General features: G+C 39.9%; 1 protein-coding gene across 2 annotated transcripts in view; it reads right to left on the reverse strand.

The window, feature by feature from the left end:
- HSDL2 (hydroxysteroid dehydrogenase like 2) overlaps positions 1-18,389 on the reverse strand; it is a 55,035-nt gene extending 36,646 nt beyond the window's left edge. For both annotated transcript variants that reach the window (XM_061163412.1, XM_061163411.1), the window contains exons 1-3: positions 18,286-18,389; positions 2,513-2,676; positions 1,287-1,385 (exon numbers count right to left, since the gene is read on the reverse strand). In XM_061163412.1, coding sequence (XP_061019395.1) covers positions 1,287-1,385; positions 2,513-2,676; positions 18,286-18,302 — 280 coding nt within the window. In that variant the 5' untranslated portion in view covers positions 18,303-18,389. The remainder of the gene's footprint in view (positions 1-1,286; positions 1,386-2,512; positions 2,677-18,285) is intronic.
- Between the last annotated feature and the right edge of the window lie 4,732 nt (positions 18,390-23,121).

Raw genomic sequence — 23,121 nt, forward strand, 5'->3', positions numbered from 1 at the left:
TGAGTGGCTAAACTAATTAGGTTAAATCCTAATTTAGCACTAATTGGTCACTTTTCCTAGTAGGTAGAAGTCATTTTAGATAAAGGTCCTGTATTTGAATGTGGCTTCTTCTCCTTCTTCCTTCATATTTTGGGCTCTATCAGTAAGAAGAAGAAGAAGGGGGAAAAAAAAAAAACCACCCAGTAATTTTGCATTCTCTCTCCTCTTCTCTCAGGGGCATTCACATTACTTTGGGAAAAGTTGCCAGCCAGGGGTAAGATTTTGAATTTAAAGGAAGAGATCCCATTTGAGTCAAAGCTTTGTGCTCCAGTCCAGAAGAATACAGCACTCTGCATTAGGGGTTAAAAGCATGAGACTTGCTAATAAAGCATTACCTTGTTCCCCAATATCCTCTGCATATACACAGAATATTATAAGAATATAATAATATTCTCTGGAATATTATAAGAAGAGAATGGTAATGGTTTGGACAGGATTTGGACACAGCTAGATTCCAAGCTATAATACCATCAAAGTCTTAGTTCAACTCCCAATACTTGCCTTCTAGGAGATTATGAATTAATTGGGGGAAAAGAAAAAAACACTAAGATCTGAAGTTTTACAAGAAGAGGACCAAAGGAATGTTTTAGGAATTCAGAGAAAGAAAAAATGTACATTTCTGATTACTTGGCATAATCGGGAAATTGGCTTCATGAAGCAGATGAGCTTTAAGCACAAAAATTTCAAATGACAAAGAAGGGATCATTTCAGGAAGGACCAGAGGTGGAGGCGTGAGCACTGGAGGAGCTTCAGGAAGGGAAGAAAAAAGGTGAAAAGGCAAAAAAAAAATTAAGGTGAAGAAATGGAAGCAAACTCTTTTGGCTGGATTAGGGAGTTTACACAGACGTATAGAAAGAAGATGGAGCCAAAACAAGTCTGTTAACATCAGAATGAGAAATATCTTGAAAGCCAATAGGTAATCTGCACTTTACTCAATAAATATTAAAAAGTCACCAAATAATAGGTTACATGAAGACAAGTGGGTGGGTCCTGGTGCATATGTTATGGTCAAGGTCTTAACTTTTCCTTGGATGGGAGACTGGTTATATTAAAAATAATCTTTAACAATTATTCAATTACTCATCAGATGGTTTTAAGCTGTGCTTCTCTAGGAACAAATACTTATTTCTGGCTATACTCTGAAGACTTAAGAGAGTAAAAATATCAAAAGAAAGTTAAAAATTAAAATGATAGCTATACTGATACTTTACCAATATTCAATAATTATCTCAGAAAGAAGGCACTACCTCCAAATTTTTCCACTGCCTTCTCCACAGCACTGCTGATTTGCTCTTCATCTCTCACATCAACAATACATGGCAAGGCCTTTCCTCCAGCTGCTTTGACTACAAAGAATAAATAAAGATGCATTCAAATGTTAACTTTCATCAATACCGAACCTCTGACATGAGTCAAAAGGAAAAAGTACCCCATTTTCAGAAAACCAATATAAATAACTATGTCTTCCAACTACTAGCAACTCTGTCCTACTGTAGGACAGACTGAATTCATAGCCATCTGCAGACTGGCCAGGTCAACTCTATTTAAACAACAAACAAAAAAGGGCAATTTTTAAAAACGCTATTAAAAAGAAATAAGGGGGGAAGGTAATTTAAAAGATGTTTACTACGGAAAATTTCTAAAAATGTATGAAAATATAAAGAAGAGTATAATGAACTATCATGAATCCATCAACTATCTTCAATGATTGATAATGTTTTGCAGTAAATTTATCTACCATCAATTCTGTTTGGTTTGTTGCTGGTCTATTTCAAAACAAATCCCAGGCATCATTTCATTCATAATTGCTTCATATGTATTCCCTTAACATAACCACAGTACTATTAACATAACTAACAAAACTAGCATATCAGTTGAAGCTGAATTTTTAAGCCCTCACTCCTAGCACAGAGCCTTGAATATAAGCACTCAATAACTATTTGTGTTCCCTGGGCTCGGTAACAACCTAGAGGGGTAGGATGGGGTGGGACATGGAAGGCAGGCTCAAGAGGAAGAGCGCATATGTATATCTATGGTGGATTCATGATGATGTATGGGAGAAACCAACACAGTACTGTAAAGCAATTATCCTTCAATTAAAAGTAAATAAACTTATTTAAAAAGAAAAAAATAACTATTTGTGACCTGAAAGTATTAAAATAATGACTTGCAAATTATGCAGAGAACAGGTAACATGGAGCGTTTTTTCGTTCACACCATCTACCTCTTAAGTTCTTTCCTCTGCTTCCACTCCTCTGCTCCTTGCTCCCATTCAAGAACCACTGGCCTCATGAAATATGATTTTTAACAGGAATTGCTCCCATTACTTAAAAAAGCTAGGGAGAAAAATGATCCCCAAACACCACTCTAAGGTGACAAAACATTTCTTTAACCAGATAAAATTATTTTTAGGATAGACTTCAGATAAATATAATTAAACTTTCCAGCAAACTCTTTATTTATTGAAACATACTTTCTTCAGCAGCAGTATAGATGGTGCCTGAAAGTTTGGGGTGTGCCTGGGCGGTCTTCGCAGCAATGACTATGTTTGCTCCATCCTTGGCCGCTTTCAAAGCAATCGCTTTGCCAATGCCACGGCTTGCACCTGTGATGAAGACAGTACATCCTGCTAACTTCCTACAACAGAACAAATGTGGCCTTATTAGAAACCTCAAAGTTTTTATTTATTGACATCAGTACCATAAACTCATGCACATATTCACAAAATATGTGTTTCCTCTTCTATCAAACTCTCTCTAAACCCTCCTCCTTCCCCATCTGATACCTGATTACTCCCATTGTATGATGATCTATAAATTACTATAACTGCGGTGGCCAGATTTGCTATAATTTTTGCAGACACAATCTGCTCAAATGAGTAAATCTTAAGAAGAAATGAGGAATTAATGAACTACATGAACATATATACATTTTTCCCCCACAGGAAAAAGTATTAAAGTTTATTTTTGAAAAATTTTTAAAAAGACCTTACTTTTGAATGGTGGGATTATGAATAAATTTTATCATAAGTCTTTATATTCTTCAGGATTTTTCAGTTTTCTGCAATGAATACATACCACTTAAAAGGAATTATGTAAAAGCTAATAATTATTTAACAGATGCTCATCATTGCTTATAATAGCTAGAGTGGAAACAACTTACATGTCCATCAACTGATGAACAGATAAAGTAAAATGTATTACATACAACCGATCACATGGACTGTAGCCTTGTCTAACTCAATAAAACTATGAGCCATGCCATGTAGGGCCACCCAAGACAGATGGGTCACTGTGGAGAAGATGTTCTGACAAAACGTGGTCCACTGGAGAAGGGAATGGCAACCCACTTCAGCATTTTTGCCTTGAGAACCCCATAAACAGTATGAAAAGGCAAAAAGATATGACACTGAAAGATGAACTCCCAGGTCAATAGGTGCCCAATATGTTACTGGAGTAGAGAAATAACTCCAGAGAGAATGAAGAGATGGAGCCAAAGTAAAAACGATGCCCAGTTGTGGACGTAACTGGTGATGGAAGTAAAGTCTGATGCTGTAAAGAGCAATATTGCATAGGAACCTGGAATGTTAGGTCCATGAATCAAGGTAAATTGGAAGTGGTCAAACAGGGGATAGCAAGAGTGAACATGGGCATTTTAGGAACTAGTGAACTAAAATGGACTGGATTGGGCAAATTTAACTTAGATGACCATTATATCTACTACTGGGGGCAAGAATGTTCATTGCAGCACTGTTTATAATAGCCAGGACATGGAAGAAACCTAGATGCCCATCAGCAGAGGAACGGATAAGAAAGCTGTGGTACATACACATAATGGAATATTACTCAGCCATTAAAAAGAATACATTTGAATCAGTTCTAATGAGATGGATAAAACTGGAGCCCATTATACAGAGTGAAGTAAGCCAGAAAGATAAACACCAATACAGTATACTAATGCAAATATATGGAATTTAGAAAGATGGTAATGATAACCCTATGTGCGAGACAGAAAAAGAGACACAGATGTATAGAACAGACTTTTGGACTCTATGGGAGAAGGCGAGGGTGGGATGTTTTGAGAGAACAGCATCAAAACATGTATATTATCAAGTGTGAAATAGATCGCCAGTCCAGGTTGGATGCATGAGACAAGTGCTCAGGGCTGGTGCACTGGGATGACCCAGAGGGATGGGATAGGGAGGGAGCTGGGGGGGGCGGGGATCAAGATGGGGAACACATGTAAATCCATGGCTGATTCATGTCAATGTATGGCAAAAACCACTATAATATTATAAAGTAATTAGCCTCCAACTAATAAAAATAAATGAAAAAAAAAAAAAGAATCCCTTAGAAGAAATGGAGTAGCCATCATAGTCAACAAAAAAGTCTGAAATGCAGTACTTAGGTGCAATCTCAAAATCAACCAAATGATCTCTGTCCGTTTCCAAGGCAAACCATTCAATATCACAGTAATCCAACTCTATGCCCCTACCAGTAATGCTGAAGAAGCTGAAGTTGACTGGTTCTATGAAGACCCACAAGACCTTCTAGAACTAACACCCAAAAGAGATGTCCTTTTCATTATAGGGGACTGGAATGCAAAAGTAGGAAGCCAAGAGATACCTGGAGTAACAAGCAAATTTGGCTTTGGAGTACAAAATGAAGCAGGGCAAAGGCTAACAGAGTTCTGACAAGAGAACACATTGGTCATAGCAAACACCCTCTTCCAACAACACAAGAGAAGACTCTACACATGGACATCACTAGATGGTCAATACCGAAATCAGACTGATTATATTCTTTGCAGCCAAAGATGGAGAAGCCTTACATAGTCAGCAAAAACAAGACCAGGACCTGACTGTGGCTCAGATCACAAACTCCTTATTGCCAAATTCAGACTTAAATTGAAGAAAGTAGGGAAAACCACTAGACCATTCAGGTATGACCTAAATCAAATTCCTTATGATTATACAGTGTAAGTAACAAATAGATTCAAGGGGTTAGATCTGATAGATAGAGCGCCTGAAGAACTATGGACGGAGGTTCGTGACATTGTACAGCAGGCAGTGATCAAGACCATCCCCGAGAAAAAGAAATGTAAAAAGGCAAAATGGTTGTCTGAGGAGGCCTTACAAATAGCTGAGAAAAGAAGAGAAGCTAAAGGCAAAGCAGAAAAGGAAAGATAAACCCATCTGAATGCAGAGTTCCAAAGAACAGCAAGGAGAGCTAAGAAAGCCTTCCCTAGCGATCAATGCAAAGAAATAGAGGACAGTAATAGAATGGGAAAGACTAGAGACAAGAAAATTAGAGATACCAAGGGAACATTTCATGCAAAGATGGGCACAATAAAGGACAGAAATGGTATGGACCTAACAGAAGCAGAAGTTATGAAGAAGACATGGCAAGAATACCCAGAAGAACTATACAAAAAAGATCTTCATGACCCAGATAACCACAATGGTGTGATCACTCACCTAGAGCCAGACATCCTAGAATGAGAAGTCAAGTGAGCCTTAAGAAGCATCACTACAAACAAAGCTAGTGCAGGCAATGGAATTCCAGTTGAGCTATTTCAAATCCTAAAAGATGATGCTGTGAAAGTGCTGCACTCAATATGCCAGCAAATTTGGAAAACTCAGCAGTGGCTACAGAACTGGAAAAGGTCGGTTTTCAATCCAATCCCAAAGAAAGGCAATGCCAAAGAACATTCAAACTACAGCACAATTGCACTCATCTCACATGCTAGCAAAGTAATGCTCAAAATTCTCCAAGCCAGGCTTCAACAGTATGTGAACTATGAAATTCCAGATGTTCAACCTGGATTTAGAAAAGGCAGAGGAGCCAGAGATCAAATTGCCAACATCCAATGGATCATCAGAAAAGCATGAGAGATCCAGAAAAACATCTACTTCTGCTTTATTGACTACACCAAAGCCTTTGTCTGTGTGGATCACAACAGACTATGGAAAATTCTTAAAGAGATGGGGATGTCAGACCATCTTACCTGCCTCCTGAGAAATCTGTATGCAGGTCAAGAAGCAACAGTTAGAACTGGACATGGAACAACAGACTGGTTCCAAACAGAGAAAGGAGTACCTCAAGGCTGTACACTGTCACCCTGCTTATTTAACTTCTATGCAGAGTACACCATGAGAAATGCTGGGCTGGATGAAGGACAAGCTAGAAATCAAGAATGCTGGGAGAAATATCAATAACCTCAGATATGCAGATGACACCCCCCCCCCTTTTGACAGAGAGCAAAGAACTAAAGAGTCTCTTGATGAAAGAGAAAGAGGAGAGTGAAAAAGTTGGCTTAAAACTAAATATTCAGAAAACTAAGATCATAGCTTTCAGTCCCATCACTTCATGGAAGATAGATGGGGAAACAATGGAAACAGTGACAGACTTCATTTTGGGGGGGGCTCCAAAATCACTGGTGGTGACTCCAGCCATGAAATTAAAAGATGCTTGCTCCTTGGAAGAAAAACTATGACCAACTTAGACAGCATATTAAGAAGCTGAGATATTACTCTGCCAACAAAGGTCTGTCTAGTCAAAGCTATGGTTTTTCCAGTACTCACGTATGGATGTGAGAGTTGGATTACAAAGAAAGCTGAGTGCCGAAGAATTGATGCTTTTGAACTGTGGTGTTGGAGAAGACTCTTGAGAATCCCCTGGACTGTAAGGAAATCAAACCAGTCAATACTAAAGGAAATCAACCCTGAATATTCATTGGAAGGACTGATGTTGAAGCTGAAACTCTAATACTTTGGCTACCTGATGCAAAGAAGTGACTCACTGGAAAAGACCCTGATGCTGGGAAAGATTGAAGGGAGGAGGAGAAGGGGGTGACAGAGAATGAGATGGTTGGATGGCATCACTGACCCAATGGACCTGAGTTTGAGCAAGCTCCGCGAGTTGGTGATGGACAGGGAAGCCTGGAGCGCTGCAGTCCATGGGGTCGCAAAGAATCGAACATGACTGAGCAACTGAACTGAACTGAACTGAAAGTGTGTTATATATCAATACATACGAAGGGATCTATTCAGCAATAGAAGGGAATGAAGTATTGATCTGTGCCACATGGATGAACTTTGAAAACATGCTCAGTGAAAGAAGCCAGTCACAAAGGCCTTCATACTGTATGATTCCATTTAAATGAAATGTCCAGAAGAGGCAAACCTATACACAAGGCCTAGTGGCTGCCTAGGACTGGGGGTGGGAGAAGGAGGGATATGGGGTTTCTTTCTTGGATGACAAAAATATTTTAAAGTTGACTGTGGTGTGTACACAACTGTGACTATACCATTTAACTGTACACTTTAAATGGGTAAATTGTACGGTGCGTGAATTACATCTCAATAATGATGCTAAGCAAACAAACAGAAAGTTGGCAAAGAACTCTGGGTGTTGTTTAAAAGATTCTCTGATCCAAATGCGAGGAAAATTCTCTGTGCCCATTCATTTTTTAATAATATATCCAACCACCTTACCTTTTAACTTTCTACTTACTCAGTTGTTAGATGAGAAGGAAACCTGTATTAAGTCAGAGTGGGAAACCCATTTTCTTGTTTACTTTCTAAAGGCATATAATTAAAGAGAAGGCTGAAGAGAGGGCAGCAAAGTGACAATGACAGAAAAAGGGGCAGTAACCAGAGACAAGGGGAACATATAAGCAGGCTTGTTAACAAAATAATGTAAGGCTTTTGCCAAGATCAGAAAGACTACACCTTAGAAGCAAGTTCAGAGGTAAAAGTGGGAGAAGGGCTTCAAAATAAGAAATAAACGGTTTAATAAACATCGCAGCACTGTTTATAATAGCCAGGACATGGAAGCAACCTAGATGCCCATCAGCAGATGAATGGATAAGGAAGCTGTGGTACATATACACCCTGGAATATTACTCAGCCGTTAAAAAGAATTCACTTGAATCAGTCCTAATGAGATGGATGAAACTGGAGCCCATTATACAGAGTGAAGTAAGCCAGGAAGATAAAGAACATTACAGCATACTAACACATATATATGGAATTTAGAAAGATGGTAACGATAACCCTATATGCAAAACAGAAAAAGAGACACAGAAATACAGAACAGACTTTTGAACTCTGTGGGGAAAGGTGAGGGTGGGATGTTTTGAAAGAACAGCATGTATATTATTTATGGTGAAACAGATCACCAGCCCAGGTGGGATGCATGAGACAAGTGCTCCGGATGGGGAATACGTGTAAATATATGGCTGATTCATATCAATGTATGACAAAACCCACTGAAATGTTGTGAAGTAATTAGACTCCAACTAATAAAAAAAATATATATATATATATAATTACTCAATTAAAAAAAAAAAGAAAGAAGGGGAATGGCAAGTGAGCAAGAGGTGCTCTTTTTACTATTTTTTAGTAAAAAAAAAAAATCACAAAATAAAAAAAAACATATAATGTGCAAAGCTTGAAGATCAAAATAAAATGCATACCAAGAAATAGAATATTATCAATACCCTAGAAGCCACCTGTCTACTCCTCTCTATCCTTCTTCCTCCCAACCCACAAAGTAACAACTACTTTAAATATTATTACTAATTTCCTTGCTTTTTTTTTTTTTTTATTCCTAATACCTACTTATCTATGTCTAAGCCAGGGGCCAAATCCGACCCTCCATCTGTTTGTGTACAGTGTGGGAGCTAAGAACGGTTTTCCCAGGTGAACACATATGTGTATGAACACGTTACGATCGATATTGAACCCCAATTCAGCAAACACTATTTCCCTATTACAAATTGAACTGTATTCACCAAAATGCAATTGTACCTCCCTGTCATAGACTGAATTTTATCTACCAAAGTTTTAGGATATTTTGAAGTCCTAACCTCCAGGATCCCCAAATGAGACCTTACTTGGAAACAGGGTTGCTGCAGATGTAATCAGTTACAATGAGGTCATACAGGAGTAGCTGCTGCCGCTGCTGCTAAGTCGCTTCAGTCGCGTCTGACTCTGTGTGACCCCACAGACGGCAGTCCACCAGGCTCCTCCATCCCTGGAATTCTCCAGACAAGAATACTGGAGTGGGTTGCCATTTCTTTCTCCAATACAGGAGTAGGGTAGATCCTTAATCCAGTATGACTGTGCCTTTATAAGAGGAGGTAAGACTACATAAAGACAGACACATAGGGAAGACAGCATGTGATGACAGAGGTGGAAAGTGGAGTAAAGCAGCTACCAGCTAAGAACGCCAAGGACTGCCGATGATCACCAGAAGCTGGGGAGAGGCAAGGAAGGGTTCTACTCACAATTTCAGAGGGAATACTAACATTGCTAGGGCACCGCTAACACCTGGACTTCAGGTCTTCAGAACTTAAAAAAACAAATTTCCACTTGAAGCCACTCAATTGGTGGCAGCCCTAGGAAACAAACACATTCTTTCTTCCCCTCAAAAAAGAATTTCATTCTTGTTGTTGCTCTATGTTGTTGTAGTTGCTAAGTCATGTCTGACTCTTGCATCCCCATAGACTGTAGCGCACCAGACTCCTCAGTCCATGGCGTGTTCCAGGCAAGAATACTGGAGTGGGTTGCCATTTTCTACTCCAGGGGATCTTCCTGACCCAGGGATGGAACCTACATCTCCTGCATTGGCAGGTGGATTCTTTACCAGGGAGGAATCAAGGGAGCCACCAGGAAAGCCCAAGAATACTGGAGTGGGTATCCTCCTGGGTATCTTCCAGGGGATCTTCCTGACCCAGAAACTGAACCAGGGTCTCCTGCATCGCAGGTGGATTCTTTACCAGCTGAGCTACCAGGGAAGCCCTTCATACAGTATATGTCATTCTATAGTTTGCTTCTTTCTCAAAACGTAGTTTGGAGACTCATCCACGCTTGTGTAAACAGTTACACTTACTTTAATTAATATACAATATTTTGCATATGAGCATACTGTAAGGTCCATGGGGTCGCAAAGAGTCGGACATGACTGAGTGACTGAACTGAACTGAACTGATACTATAAGGTATTGATTTATTCTACTGTTTATGGACTTTGAGGATGGTTCCCAGGTTTTTTTTTATTATGAACAATAGTGCTAAAAGAATCTTTTAACCCTTCTTCCAGTCACATGTACAAGAGTTTCTCCAGGGCATATACCGACCAGTGAACTACATTTTCCCCCATATGGACAACCAACAGTTCCAGTCTGAAAAGCCCATCTTTCCCATAGATCCTGAATGCCAGCTTTGTCATAGACTGAGTCTCCATAAATATATAGATCTATTTCTAGGCTCTCTCTTTTGTTTGATTTCATTACATGGATTGCACTGTCTTAATCATAGCAGCTTTCTTGGCTATACTTGGATCTTTGCTTTCCCACATATTAGAAATTAGCTTATTTACTCGCACAAGCAAAATCAGTTGGGATTTTGATAGAATTCCATGGACAGGGGAGCCTGGTGGGCTTCAGTCCACGGGGTCGCAAACAGTCAGACACAGCTAAGCGACTGAGCACACAGCAGAGCAGTGGGAGAAGAACCGCCGCCTTTAGGACATCGCATGCTCCAGTCCCTGAACATGGTATTACTCTCTATTTCACACCTGGAATCAAAGGTGATATTCTGACCAGCAAATTATGGTGTTTTCAGATTTTCCCATTATGTAATTATGCTAGTTTCCCTTGCAATCACTGCGAAGTTACTTAAAGACCATTTTTTAATTATTAGAGAATTTTCAACTATTTTCAGAAATACAGAAAATACTGCAATAAGTATCCATGCTGATTTAACAGTTCAACAACAATCACAATTTTGAAAATAATTATCAGAAAGCAAACCTCAGAAGTCATTTAATTTCACCTACAAATGCTTCAGTATGCATCTCTAACTTTTATATAACAATGTCATTACCACAACTAAGAAAAGTAACAGTAATTCCTCAAAATCAGCTAGTACCTATCCTTAAGCAAAGTTTCACAACTATCTCAAAAACATCTTTTTACAGTTGGTTTGATCAAATCAGGATCCTGTAAGGACTCCGCATTGCATTAGTTTGTTACAGACACACCTTGAGAGATTGCAGGTTCATATCCAGACCACCAAAATAAAGTGAATATTGAAATAAAGTGAGTCACACCAACTTCTTGGTTTCCCAGTATATAAAACAATTACGTTTACACTGCGGTCTTTTAAGTATGCTACAGTATTATGTCTAAAAAAAAATGTACATATTTTAATTTAAAGCTATTTATTGCTAAAAAATGCTAACCACCATCTGACAAAGCAGGGTTTCCGCAAACTTTCAGTTTGTAAAACACAAAATATCTGCAAAGGGCAATAAACGTACAGCACAAATAAAATGAGGTATGCCTGTACATCTTGTAAGTCTCTTTTAATCTATAACAGATTTTGGATTTTCTTTATGCCGTTTATTTGCTGAAGAATACAGATCTGTAGGACAATCCATATTCTGGATTTTGAATTTCTCATTTTTATAGCCATTGTACTGTACTTGCTGCTTTTTTGTGTGTGAGTGAGTACATGCTAAGTTGCTCCAGTAGTGTCCTACTCTTTGCAACCCCATGGACTGTAGCCCACCAGGCTCCCCGTCCATGTGATTCTCCAGGCAAGAACACCTGGAGTGGGCTGCCTACCCTCCTCCAGGGGATCTTCCTGACTCAGGGATGGAACCAGAGTCTCTTACTTCTGCACTGGCAGAAGAGTTCTTTACCACTAGCGCCACCTGGGAAGCCCTTTTGCTTGTGTGCAGAAATCTAATTTTCCTCAATGACTTTTGTACCCTGAAAATGTATCAGACTCTTATTAAATCTAGTAATTTAGCTATACATTATTTTGGTTTTCCAGTTAGATAATCATATCATTTGCAAATAATGACAGCATTATTTCTTTCATTTTAAGCCAAATATTTTTTCTTTCTTTCTCCTGCCTTATTTACTAAAGAAAGAAATAAAAATGCTTCCAGATGGAAGGTCTGAGGTGCAGGAAGGAATAAAAGCCAAAGATATCAGTAAATTAAGTACAGAAATCTAAAAAAGTTTTTATACTGCTAATTAGTAATAATATAAATGATATAATAATAACATTTGAAGGTTAAAACAGAATTAAAATATATTGTTACAATAACAAAAGTTAAAAATGGAATGACTGAAGTTCAACTTTTCTAGGTCCTTGTATTGTTTGGGTAAGTGATAAAATTTTATTTACTTCAGCCACTGGTAACTTATATAAGGAACCTGTATGCAGGTCAGGAAGCAACAGTTAGAACTGGACACAGAACAACAGACTGGTTCCAAATAGGAAAAGGAGTACGTCAAGGCTGTATATTGTCATCTGCTTATTTAACTTATAGGCAGAGTACATCATGAGAAACGCTGGGCTGGATGAAGCACAAGCTGGAATCAAGATTGCTGGGAGAAATATCAATAACCTCAGATATGCAGATGACACCACCCTTATGGCAGAAAGTGAAGAAGAACTAAGAGCCTCTTGATGAAAGCGAAAGAAGAGAGTGAAAAAGTTGGCTTAAAGCTCAACATTCAGAAAACTAAGATCATGGCATTCGGTCCCATCACTTCATGGCAAATAGATGGGAAAACAGTGGAAACGGTGGCTGACTTTATTTTTCTGGGCTCCAAAATCACTGTGGATGGTGATTGCAGCCATGAAATTAAAAGACGCTTATTCCTTGGAAGGAAAGTTATGACCAACCTAGACAGCATATTAAAAGCAGAGACATTACTTTGTCAACAAAGATCCATCTAGTCAAGGCTATGGTTTTCCCAGTGGTCATGTATGGATGTGAGAGTTGGACTATAAAGAAAGCTAAGCACCGAAGAATTGATGCTTTTGAACTGTGGTGTTGAAGAAGACTCTTGAGAGTCCCTTAGACTGCAAGGAGATCTGACCAGTCCATCCTGAAGGAGATGAGTCCTGGGTGTTCACCAGAAGGACTGTTGCTGAAGCTGAAACTCCAATACTTTGGCCACCTGATGCTAAGAGCTGACTCATTTGAAAAGATCCTGATGCTGGGTAAGATTGAGGGCAGGCAGAGAAGGGGATGACAGAGGATGAGATGGTTGGATGGCATCACCGACTCAATGGACATGGGTTTGGGTGGACTCCAGGAGTTGGTGATGGACAGGGAGGCCTGGCGTGTTGTGGTTCATGGGGTCGCAAAGAGTCAGACACGACTGAGCAACTGAACTGAACTGAACTGAAGTTATATACACCTTTAAACTGTCTATGTTAAACATGATAAATACAAATTTCAGGTCTTAACAGTTTTTGTGACAAGACTAACAAAGACATGGCTTTCTAACCGAAAAAGGACAAGAACTCCATAGGACAGGTTGTAAAGTGAAAGTCGCTCAGTCGTGTCCAACTCTTTGCGACCTCATGAACTATACAGTCCATGGAATTCTCCAGGCCAGAATACTGGAGTGCATAGCCTTTCCCTTCCCTTCTCCAGGGGATCTTCCCAACCCAGGGATTGAACCCAGGTCTCCCGCATTGCAGGCAGATTCTTTACCAGCTGAGCCACAAGAATACTGGAGTGGGTAGCCTATCCTTTCTCCAGCAGATCTTCCTGACCCAGGAATTGAACCAGGATCTCCCGCATTATAGGTGGATTCTTTACCAACTGAGCTATCAAGGAAAGACAGGTTAGAGAAGAAAAAAAGACCCCAGGAACACACTCTCACTCATGGCAGAGGGGAGGATAAGGATCACTGGTTCTTCTGCTAAAGAATCAGACCAACAAGAGGTGGTATATTAATATTTATTAATTTTTATTAATATTTATTAATACTGTAAGATACAACAGTATTCAAATTACTACACTAATATGACTATCAATAATAAATCTACCAAGTAAAGTTCAAGATTTCTTTGTACTCTCTTGTCCTTAGAGCAGATGTCTCTAAAGGTATACAAATTACTATGTTAAAATTATTTGAATTATTTTTCTATGTATATTTATGTGATAAGCTTGAAATACAGTTAAGGTCCTCTGTTTATGATGGCAGTCCACTTTAGTTTATCACTTTCCCCTCATCTTTGATGAGGGACGCTATAAAACCTATACTTGATTTAAAAGTCAAATCTGGAAACTCCCTGGTGGTCCAGTGCTTAGGACTCCTGTGCTTTCACTGCCAAGGGCCTGGGTTCAATCCCTGGTCGGGGGAACTAAGATCCCACAAGCTGCACAGTATGGCCAATAAAAAAGTCGAAACGTTATAAATGTGTATATTTAACAAAGTTCAATCCTTTGCCTATAGATTCCTTAATTTCCACTTACCCTTATTATATTTCTTTTTTAAAAAATATGCAGACACACACACATATATAAAACATATCCTGTGTGTGTGTAATTTTCCCTTCCTTTTTATACAAAAGGTAATATACATAGTGTTAAAGTAATTTTTAAATGCAAGTATTTAGATGAAAATATCCCAATTATTGCTTTAAAAAGCCCTATCCATAGCAGATGCAAACTATTACATATAGGAAGGATAAACAACAAAGTCCTACTGTGTAGCACAGGGAATTATATTCAGTATCCTGTGATAAACCATAATGGAAAAGAATATGAAAAAGAATGTTCATATCCTTTTCCATTATGGTTTTGAGAGAGTCAATTCCTAGGCAGGTTGATACGAAGTCCGGGGGTCCCTGAGGAGAGAGGGGTCTGGGGTTCTCGAGGAGGAGGAAAGGGCAAACTTTTTTTTTCTCTACATATCTTAGTCTTAATCACATAAAATGGTTCTTTTTCTTTAAGCTCAGAACTGGTAAGACAACAAACAACTCAGTTTCAACTTTGTACTAGGGATTATAAAACAACAACGTATCCTGCTTGAGGACAGCTTCTCCTTCCTGAAAACCTTCTAATTAATCCTGATATTTTAGAATGTATATTATGGGAGTGGGTCTGGTAGGATCTTTCTATTGTTAAATTCTAATCCATTACCCTAAAATGTAAATTGTGGGAGTGGGTCTGGTAAAAATTTTACAACCTTGAGACATTCTTTTGATTTACTGTAATAACTAATTTAAAAAGTATATAACTCCCTTGTTAACACTAGCAAAGGGAGGCATTCTCCAACGCCTTCTGATGTCTATGTCAGAAGCTTTCTCTGTCTCTTTTCTTACTTTAACAAAACTCCGCTACACAAAACCTCTTGAGTGATGAAGCCTGGTCCCTGGTCCCAAAGCTAACTCTTCTTCTTCAGAGATCATGAATTCGACATCATTCACCATAAGCTATCAGTTTATATATATACATATATATGTTTGCGGGTTTCCCTGGTGGCTCAGACGGTAAAAGAATCCATCATCTACAATGCAAGATACTTGGGTTCGATCCCCGGGTCGGGAAGATCCCCTGGAGAAGGGAATGGTTACTGAATACACTCCAGTATTCTTACCTGGAGAATTCCAGGAAAGAGGAGCCTGGTGGGCTACAGTCCATGGGGTTGCAAAGAGCCAGATACAACTGAGCAACTAACACACACATATACGTATAACTGACTCACTTTGCCATACAGCAGGAATTAACATAACATTGTAAATTAGCTCTACTTTAATAAAATAAATTTAAGAAAAAAGAAAAAAAGCTCTACTCCTTTGCCTTTGGTCCACTTGGATTGATTCTCAGAAGGATGAAGGGCATTTTCACGCTCAAGGTCTCAGGCACTGGCAGAAACAAGGGCAAAGTCCACTTCCCTCTTAACCTGAAAACCACTGGGTCTATACCTCCATTTCTAAAGCATCAGAACCAGAGTGTAGAAGGTGAGAAAGCAAAAAGATTCCAAATTCCTCATTACTACTGGTAGATGACTAAAACTTGCTAATGCAGAGTTAGCACTACAATTTTCCAAAATTCCCTAGTACCTCAAAATCATGGTAAATGTGATGAATCTTTAACTATTTAAATAAAAAAAGCAATCACTTCAAAAAAACACTATACAAGTTAAAGTTCATTTAGAAAAATAAACATCTGAAAGTAACAAAGAAAATTCTGAAAAAAAAAAATCTAGATGAGGCAGGAACTAGCCTTCTAAGATACTAAAACACTTCATAAAATTAGAGTAATTAACATAATTTAGCACTGGTACATGAACAGATAGACCAAAGTAATAAAATAAAAAAGATCTCTATACATACAAGAATTCAGAGGTGGAATTTCTAACAGAAAGAAAAAATAACTAGTCAGTCAATGGTGCTGGAACAACTGTACAGCCAGCCATCTGAACCAAAATGAAGTGGGTTTCCTAACTCACTTCCTATGCTGAAATCTGAGTCAGGGAGGAAGAAAAAGCCCACAAAAATTCCAGAAGAATACTTACAAATTAAAAAAAAAAAAATCTTTGTTTAAGATGGCCTTTTATAGCTTTGTCACAAAAACACGAAAGTCTTAAAAAGATAACTTGATTATCATTGATAACTCTGATTCAATAAAACCACATGGTTCTGCATGATAAACAAACAGGATAATCAAATTCAAGATGCAATGAAAAAACACTGAGAAAAAATTTCTAACATGTATGATATAGAACAAATTACTTTTCAGTAGAGAGATCTCAGAGATCAATCAAAAGCCTAACTTTGTAAGCCAGGCAAAGGAAAAGATACACAGATAGTTTTAAACCAGGATTTCTCAATCTCTACACTATAGACATTTTGGACAAGACAATTCTTTACTGTAGGGGGCTCTCCTGTGCCTTATGTTTGCCAGCATCCCCGGACCCCCCATTAGATGCCAGTAGCACCCCACTCAATTGTGACAATGTGTTCCCAGATATTGCCTAATGTCCCATGGGTATCAAAATTACTCCTCAACAAGAACTGCTGCTTTAAACATATAAAAAGATCTGCTTCCTCACTCTTTGGTGCAGATTTTAACTATAATGAGGTGTCATTTTTTCCTCTAGTTAGATTTTTATTATCAAAACAAGTATTTTTACTATCAGACCTTTTGCTGTTTACCAATGTGTTGGGTTAGGAAATCACATTAATTCTTCTCAGTGTGCAACCTCTTTGGAGGGCTTTTAGTATTAGCTATCAAACTTGAAATGCTTACACTCTTTGCTCCAGCAGCTTCATTGCCAAGAATTTATCACGTGGATACACTCAAATATGTGCAAAACAGGTGAATACAAGGATAATCACGACAGAAAAGATGGAGTAATAAAAAACTAGAAATGATCTGGTATCCAGTGATGGGGATAGGTTAAATAAATAGAACATTAAAAGGGAGAAAGATCTAAATGTACTGAAAATAGGTCCCAAGACATATTAAATGACAGGTAAAAATAGCAAGACCCAAAAGGGGCTTTGCTATTATTTTGTAAAGTGGAGAGTGTGTTTGTATGTGTTTAGGATTGTGTACCCAAATATGTTTATAAATACACAGAGTATCTTTGGAAACCCACCAGAGAGTAAGTAGGGGATTGAAAGTTAAGAATAAGGAAACAACCTTTGGAGCTTTTTAAGTCTTTTGGCCACGCGCCTATATATTTCAAGCAAACTTCAGAACGAACATGTCACTCAGCTCAAACATCCATACAGTACATAAACGGAAAATAGAATGGGATGGGGGGAGGGTGCAGAGCTTGCTTCTCAAGTCGAAAAAGTTCTGCAAACTGGTTGCACAACAGTCCAAACAAACTTAACACTACTTAACTGTACACTTAAAAATGGTGACGATGGCAAACCTTACGTGTATTTTAGCAAAACTCAGTATCATCTCAAAGTAAAAAAAAAAGCCTCCCCAAAAGACACTCATCCTTAAAGGTTAGCTTAGTTTGTTACTAACTTGAAATCCCTTTTTAAACACCCCTTATTTTCTCCTTCCAGAATTGAGATCTGAACAAGTGGGGGACTCATTAAGACATTAAGAGCACAAGAGTTCCGGTGACCTTTCACCCAGAACTCGCGGCCTCGAGCAAGACAAGCAGTTGTATCTCTAAACCCAAAGTTGGGACCCGCCCTAGAGGTGGCGGGATAGCTCACTCCGGATCCTTTATCTATGAGATTTTAACACGACTGCCACCCTGAAGTACACACCTCTGCGCTACTTTTCACAAGTTACCGCAGGTTAGAGGAATACTGCATCCAGCGCGAACCAGCGTTCCAGATCGCTCCGAGCTGTGTCATTATCCTCCCACCGCCTGACTTGGGTCAGGGCCACCCAAGTTAGCCACTCTGCCTGGCCCGGTTTCCTCCCTCACGGCGCAAAATTACCCTTACCCGGTGTTGGGCAACATGACTGCCGCAGATCGAAGTCAGTCGCGACACGGACCCAACGAGCGACCACAAAAAGGTTGATTTTTCCCCAGCATTTAGCCCCGCCCCAGACCCCGCCCCTGGGTCCCGCCCCCCGAGCTCTGCGGGAGGTGCTGGGCTCTCCAAGAGGCGGGAGGTGGCTGAGTGCGCCTGCGCACGCAGTGGGCCTCGGTGGCGCGCGGCGCTGGTTTCCTCTCCGCAGCCTGTCCTCTAGAAACCCGCGCTACGCGCAAGCGCTGTGAGAAACAACTCCGCCCCGCCCCTCCTGCGGGGTCTCTACGGAGACAATTGGTCTCCAGCTTGCGCGTCTGGAGGGACTGGGCGCGTCAGCCGCCGAGTACGCCTTTTCCCGGCCTGTGGACGTTTCCCCGCCGCCACGCAGAGTCCCTTTGCCAGGGGGGTGGCCGTTTGAGATGTGCATTAGGGACCTTGAGGGCTGAGATGCGGATTCTCAGCGGACTTTGGCTCTTGGTCCCCTCGCCGTCCACGCTGGCACCAGGACATCTGGCTGCCCGCGCGCCCTCGGAGGCCCGTCTTAGGAACGCTTTTCCTGGGCAGATAAACGCTCTTTTCCTAGAAGCCGGCCGGCGGCGCATTTCGACTATCCCACTGAATCTGGACTAAAGCCAGCCGGAGAGCAGCTTGACAGCCCTGTGGTGAGAAGTAGCTTCTGAATCAGGGCTCTGCAGTAGTCACTCTTGCCGAAGAACTCAGAGTTAACTCTGATTTTTCTACTCTTTGTCAATATCTCGGCGAGGAAATACCCAGACTCAGTGCTGGAATAAGGTGAATTCTGGGACTTGGTATTGCTTTTGGTAATATACCTTGGACATAACTCAGCTACCCTAATGAACTAGAGACTGGCACAATACTTTTAGGGAGACGTGAAGAAATTCTGTTTTGAAGAGGTTCAGTTCAGTTCAGTCGCTCAATCGTGTCCGACTCTTGTCCGACCAAGAGTCCATGCAGGCCCATGGACTGCAGCACTCCAGGCTTCCCTGTCCATCACCAACTCCTGGAGCTTACTCAGACTCATGTCCATCAAGTCGGTGATGCCATCCAACCATCTCATCCTCTGTCGTCCCCTTCTCCTCCCACCTTCAGTCTTTCCCAGCATCAGGGCCTTTTCCAAGGAGTCAGTTCTTCCCATCAGGTGGCCAAAGTCTTGGAGCTTCAGCTTCAGCACCAATCCTTCCGGTGAACATTCAGGACTGATTTCCTTTAGGATTGACTGATTTGATCTCCTTTCAGTCCAAGGGTAGAACAGGGTAGAACAAGGCTGAAGAGGTAGAACAGGATAATGAGGTTGTTATGTGAAGACTAGCTGAAGAAACTAACCTGGAAATAGGATATGTACTCTCCCTTTTATCAGAAGCCGTAAATAGCTCGGTTTACTCATTTATATCACTTGCCAGTGTCATAGCGTTTGAATTTTCCATCTATGATATGGTCCTTAGAGACTCCAGAGAATTTACTTATTCAAGAAGTATTAGCAACTATGGGTGCTGGTCAGTGGAGATACAGCTGGACCAAAAAAAGGCAAGGTCTCTCCCTATGTAAGAGGAATGAGGAGTAACCAATGTGCTCTTTAGGCTGTCCAACTCTTTGCAACCCCGTGGACTGCAGCCCATCAGGCTCCTCTGTCCATAGGTTTTCCAGGTGAGAATACTGGAGTGGGTTGCCATTTCCTTCTCCAGGAGATCTTCCCAACCCAGGGATCAAACCCCTGTCACCTGCACTGGCAGGCAGAGTCTTTAACACTGAGCCACCAGGGAAGCCTGTGTTGTAATATTAGGTGTTCTGAAAAGAGTGATGATAGAAACTGTTGGTGGAAAAAATACTCTCCATTCATTCAAGAAAGTGAAGACAACCTACAGGGCGAGAGAAAATATTTGCAAATCATACATCTGATAAGGTATCCAGAATCTATAAAGAGCTCTTACTACTCCAGCAATGAAAAGATGAGCAATCTCCAAATTTAAACATGAGCAAAGGACCTCAATAGACATTTCTCCAAAGAAAACATGTGAACAAACAGCAAGCACATGAAAGGAGGCCCAACAGCATTTGTTAATAGGGAAACACAAATCAAAACCACAGTGAGATTTCACTATACACCTACTAGGATATCTGTAATAGAAAAGATGGAGCAACTTTCCTGGCAGTTCTGTGGTTAAGATTCCTCACTTCCACTGCAGGAGGCATGGGTTCCATCCCTGGTGAGGGAACTAAGATCCTGCATGCCACGTGGTACAGCCAAAAAAAAAAAAAAGATGGAAAATATTGTGTTGCCCAAGATGTAAAGTAGTTGAAACGCTCAAACACTGCTGGTGGGAATGTAAAATAGCACAGCCTCTTTAGAAAACAGTTTTGCAGTTCCTCCAAAAGTTAAAACATAATTACCAGCTACTGGATATCTACATACAGAAGAACAATTCCACTTTTGGGTATATACCCATGAGAAAGGAAACGTGTTGAGAATAACCACTAGATGGCATTGGTATATTAAAATTCTCCACTATATAATACTGCAAAATGTTAATTTGTGTTAACAATTTGTCATACATGTTATAATCTGTTTGGATTAAGGCAAAAATAACATAAATTTCTTTATAGGATGGTTATAAAGGGGAAATATGAGGATGCATAAATTTTGAGTTCCTTAAAATAATGCTTTGTATCAGTAAAACAGGATGTGATGGTCTAATCTGTATTACTATTTTTTCAGTTATCACAGAATAGGTCAATGTGTCTTCGGTTGTTTGACTTCTAAAGTCTATCAAGTTTAATTCTTCAGTGTTAGTGATTTTCAAACACATAGGAGATTGAAAATGAACTTAAATTGAAATATCAAAGGATATGATGTTAAAAGGGGCATTCCAGGTGGCACAGTGATAAACAATCCTCCTGTCACTGCAGGAGATTCAAGAGACTCAGGCCTGGTTGGGGAAGATGCCCTGGAGTAGGAAATGGCAACCTACTCCCGTATTCTTGCCTGGAAAATGCCATGGACAGAGAAGCCTGGTGGGCTACAGTCCTTTGGGTCCCAAAGAATCAGACATGACTGAGCACACACACGATGTTAAAAACAAGTTTAATCTTAAATTATCAAATAAGGACTCTTCCAACCCTGACCTTGTAGAAGAATATATTTTTTTAAAGTGTATAATGCACTCAGGTTTGTTGACCACAACCCACATAAATAAATTTTTCATCCAGACCTAGTAAACTTTTCTATTCTATTTAAATCCATTGTATACTATTCTTTTTTTTTTTAATTTGATTGTAACCTACAACATTATTTCAATGACTCATTCATGGATCATAACCTACCATCTGGAAAACACTGCTTTAGTGTGTTGTAATTTGCCATTGTAATTTTTCAACTTGCCTTTTAAGATATTCTAGGTTCCTTCAGTCAAATGTAAAATTACTAATTGATGGTTAGAAGCCAACAATGGAGAAGGCAATGGCAACCCACTCCAGTACTCTTGCCTGGAAAACCCCGTGGACAGAGGAGACTTGTAGGCCACAGTCCATGGGGTCGATAGGAGTAGGACACGACTGAGCGACTTCACTTTCACTTTTCACTTTCATGCACTGGAGAAGGAAATGGCAACCACTCCAGTATTCTTGCCTGGAGAATCCCAGGGACGGGGGACCCTGGTGGGCTGCCACCTATGGGGTCGTACAGAGTCACAACTGAAGCGACTTAGCAGCAAGCAGCAGCATCAGAAACCAACAATACCATGTGACTAAGAGCAGGTGCTTTCAAGGGCATTTGAAGAGTCAGGGATCATTTGGAACTTTTCTTTCACCCACAAAATAGCACACCCTACTTTAGAAGGTGAAATGGAGAAATCTTTGGGGGTTTTGAGTACATAACAGTTGTTTCTGACAATGTACCAATCTTCCCAGTAGGACCCCTAGCTGTACCTTTTGTTGCTCAATGAATTATTGCCACTCATTTAATTAGTAACAATAGGATATTAACCTCTTTGCTGTATTATAATGTCTATATTTTTCTCATAATACATTATTCCAACAATATAGCGAAAGTGAAACTTTCTCTGTAATATCACCCTTGAGAGATAATCATTGTTAATAGTTTGGCATGTACCCTTTGAAATTTTAATATAGATTTTGATTGCATTTAAAGCAAAAGGGTGGATCACAACAAACTGTGGAAAATTCTTAAAGAGATGGCAATACCAGAACACCTTTCCTGCCTCCTGAGAAACCGGTATGCAAGGCAAGTAGCAACAGTTAGAATCAGACATGGAACAACAGACTGGTTCAAAATTGGGAAAGGAGTACATCAAGGCTGTATATTGTCACCCTGCTTATTTAACTGATATGCAGAGGACATCATGTTACATGGCGGGCCGAATGAAGCACAAGCTGGAAGTAAGACTGCCGGGAGAAGTATCAATAACTTCAGATATGCAGATGACACCACCCTTATGGCAGAAAGAGAAGAGGAACTAAAGAGCCTCTTGAAGTGTAGGTGAAAAGAGGAGAGTGAAAAGACTGGCTTAAAAGTCAACATTTAAAAAACTAAGATCATGGCATCTGGTCCTATCACTTCATAGAAGATATATGCAGAAACAATGAAAGCAGTGACAGACTTTTTTTCTTGGGCTCCAAAATCACTGCAGACGGTGACTGCACCATGAAATTAAAAGATGCCTGCTCTTTGAAAAGAAAGCTATGACAAACCTAGACAGCATATTAAAAGGCAGAGACATCACTTGGCCAACAAAGGTCCATATAGTCAAAGCTATGGTTTTTCCAGTAGTC

The sequence above is a fragment of the Dama dama genome, chromosome 16 (assembly GCF_033118175.1).
Source record: "Dama dama isolate Ldn47 chromosome 16, ASM3311817v1, whole genome shotgun sequence".
Classification (NCBI taxonomy): Eukaryota; Metazoa; Chordata; class Mammalia; order Artiodactyla; family Cervidae; genus Dama; species Dama dama.